Consider the following 1,618-nt stretch of genomic DNA (forward strand, 5'->3'; position numbering starts at 1 on the left):
TATAAAAATAAATTAATTGAGACTGACGAATCAATTCTTTTACTGATTGTAATATATATTTGTCATTAAAATTTTCAGTGATATTGAAAAGAAATGATTTCTCTTGTAGGACATTGCATAATTTCATATTATGGAAACTGGTAATGTCGCTGATGCCTCATATGATAGACGAGTACCAGCAGAAGAGGGTCGAGTTTCGAAAGATCTTGTTGGGCATATTGAGTGAGAGGAACAGGTGGTCCCATTGCGTCGAATGGACAAATAAAAAGCTTGGCATGGCAGTGGGTGCTCTCTTCATACGCGACAATTTCAACCATGATAGCAAGGTGACTGTTTCATTTATTTACCCAAATCCAAGAGGAAAAAGTAGATAAATGAAATGGAAAAAGAATTTAGAAGAGAAGAAAAAGACATCAAGCAGTAATCCAACATCATCGAATTTTAATTAAAAAATGCTTGAATTTAGATTAAAAATTAAAAATGCCTAGAAATATCACGTCGTTCTGGAGGATGAATTCCGTTTTCAGGAGACGGCACTGGAAATGATTCGCACGATACGAGAAGCGTTCAACGAGTTACTAGCCGAGAATCATTGGATGGACAGTGGAACCAGGGCTGTGGCTAAGAGCAAAGCTGACTCGATGAACGAGAGAATCGGGTATCCAGAATTTCTAAAGGATCCCATAGAACTCTCCAAGGAATACGTGACGGTACAGAAAATGAATTAATTAATAATTTGTTTCATAATACGAATTCTTTTCAAGTATTATTTCGCAGCTGCAAATTACTGAGAATCATTACTTGGGGAATGTACTGGCTGTGCTCCAGTACGATGCTTATCACAATCTAGAGAAACTGCGGAAGCCGGTTGATAAGGACAAATGGACCACGGAACCGGCCGTTGTCAACGCCTATTACAATCCTAATAAAAACGACATTGGTAAATTAATCGACGAGCATCGAGGATTTCATGCGTTCATAAAATTTGCCCATGCAGAAAATTAAAACTGATAAAAATATCAAAAATGATTGCTTTCAATCGACTGAGATAAACGTCTCATTTTCCATAAAAAATCTCTAGTCTAACACATTCGATGCATAAGCAAGTATATTTTAATTTGTAACATGATTTGTTGCAGTTTTTCCGGCCGGAATTCTGCAGCCGCCTTTCTACTCGCAGCATTTTCCGAAATCATTGAACTACGGTGGGATCGGAGTGGTAATCGGCCACGAGATCACTCACGGTTTCGATGATAAAGGGCGCCAGTTCGACAAAGATGGGAACATGATGCAATGGTGGAACAACGCGACCGTGAAAGCATTCAGGGAAAGGGCGCAATGCATCGTCGATCAGTATTCAAAATACAAATTACAGGAAGTCGATTTGTATATCAATGGGAGGATGACCCAAGGGGAGAACATTGCTGACAACGGCGGACTCAAACAATCATTTAGGGTGAATTATTTCATTCTAATTATTAGACTGCGGATTTCATGTGTTTCTAAATTAAGGATGTATTGGCTATACAGTCAATCCCAAAAGATTATGTACCTTAGAAAAACGCATTTCCTATAATTAAAAAGAAATCAGATGTCGGAAGAATAATGCTAATAATAA

At 37.9% G+C, this 1,618-nt stretch overlaps 1 protein-coding gene across 1 annotated transcript in view; it reads left to right on the forward strand.

The window, feature by feature from the left end:
* Nucleotides 1-32: 32 nt before the first annotated feature.
* LOC108624927 (neprilysin-1) overlaps nt 33-1,618 on the forward strand; it is a gene marked incomplete at its 5' end in the record, with an annotated part of 3,654 nt that continues 2,068 nt past the window's right edge. Inside the window, 4 exons of the mRNA XM_026813487.1 lie at nt 33-326; nt 528-710; nt 778-940; nt 1,140-1,528. Coding sequence (XP_026669288.1) covers nt 33-326; nt 528-710; nt 778-940; nt 1,140-1,528 — 1,029 coding nt within the window. The remainder of the gene's footprint in view (nt 327-527; nt 711-777; nt 941-1,139; nt 1,529-1,618) is intronic.

The sequence above is a fragment of the Ceratina calcarata genome, unplaced genomic scaffold, assembly GCF_001652005.2.
Source record: "Ceratina calcarata isolate Rehan_Ccalc_2016 unplaced genomic scaffold, ASM165200v1 scaffold336, whole genome shotgun sequence".
In the NCBI taxonomy this organism is placed as follows: Eukaryota; Metazoa; Arthropoda; class Insecta; order Hymenoptera; family Apidae; genus Ceratina; species Ceratina calcarata.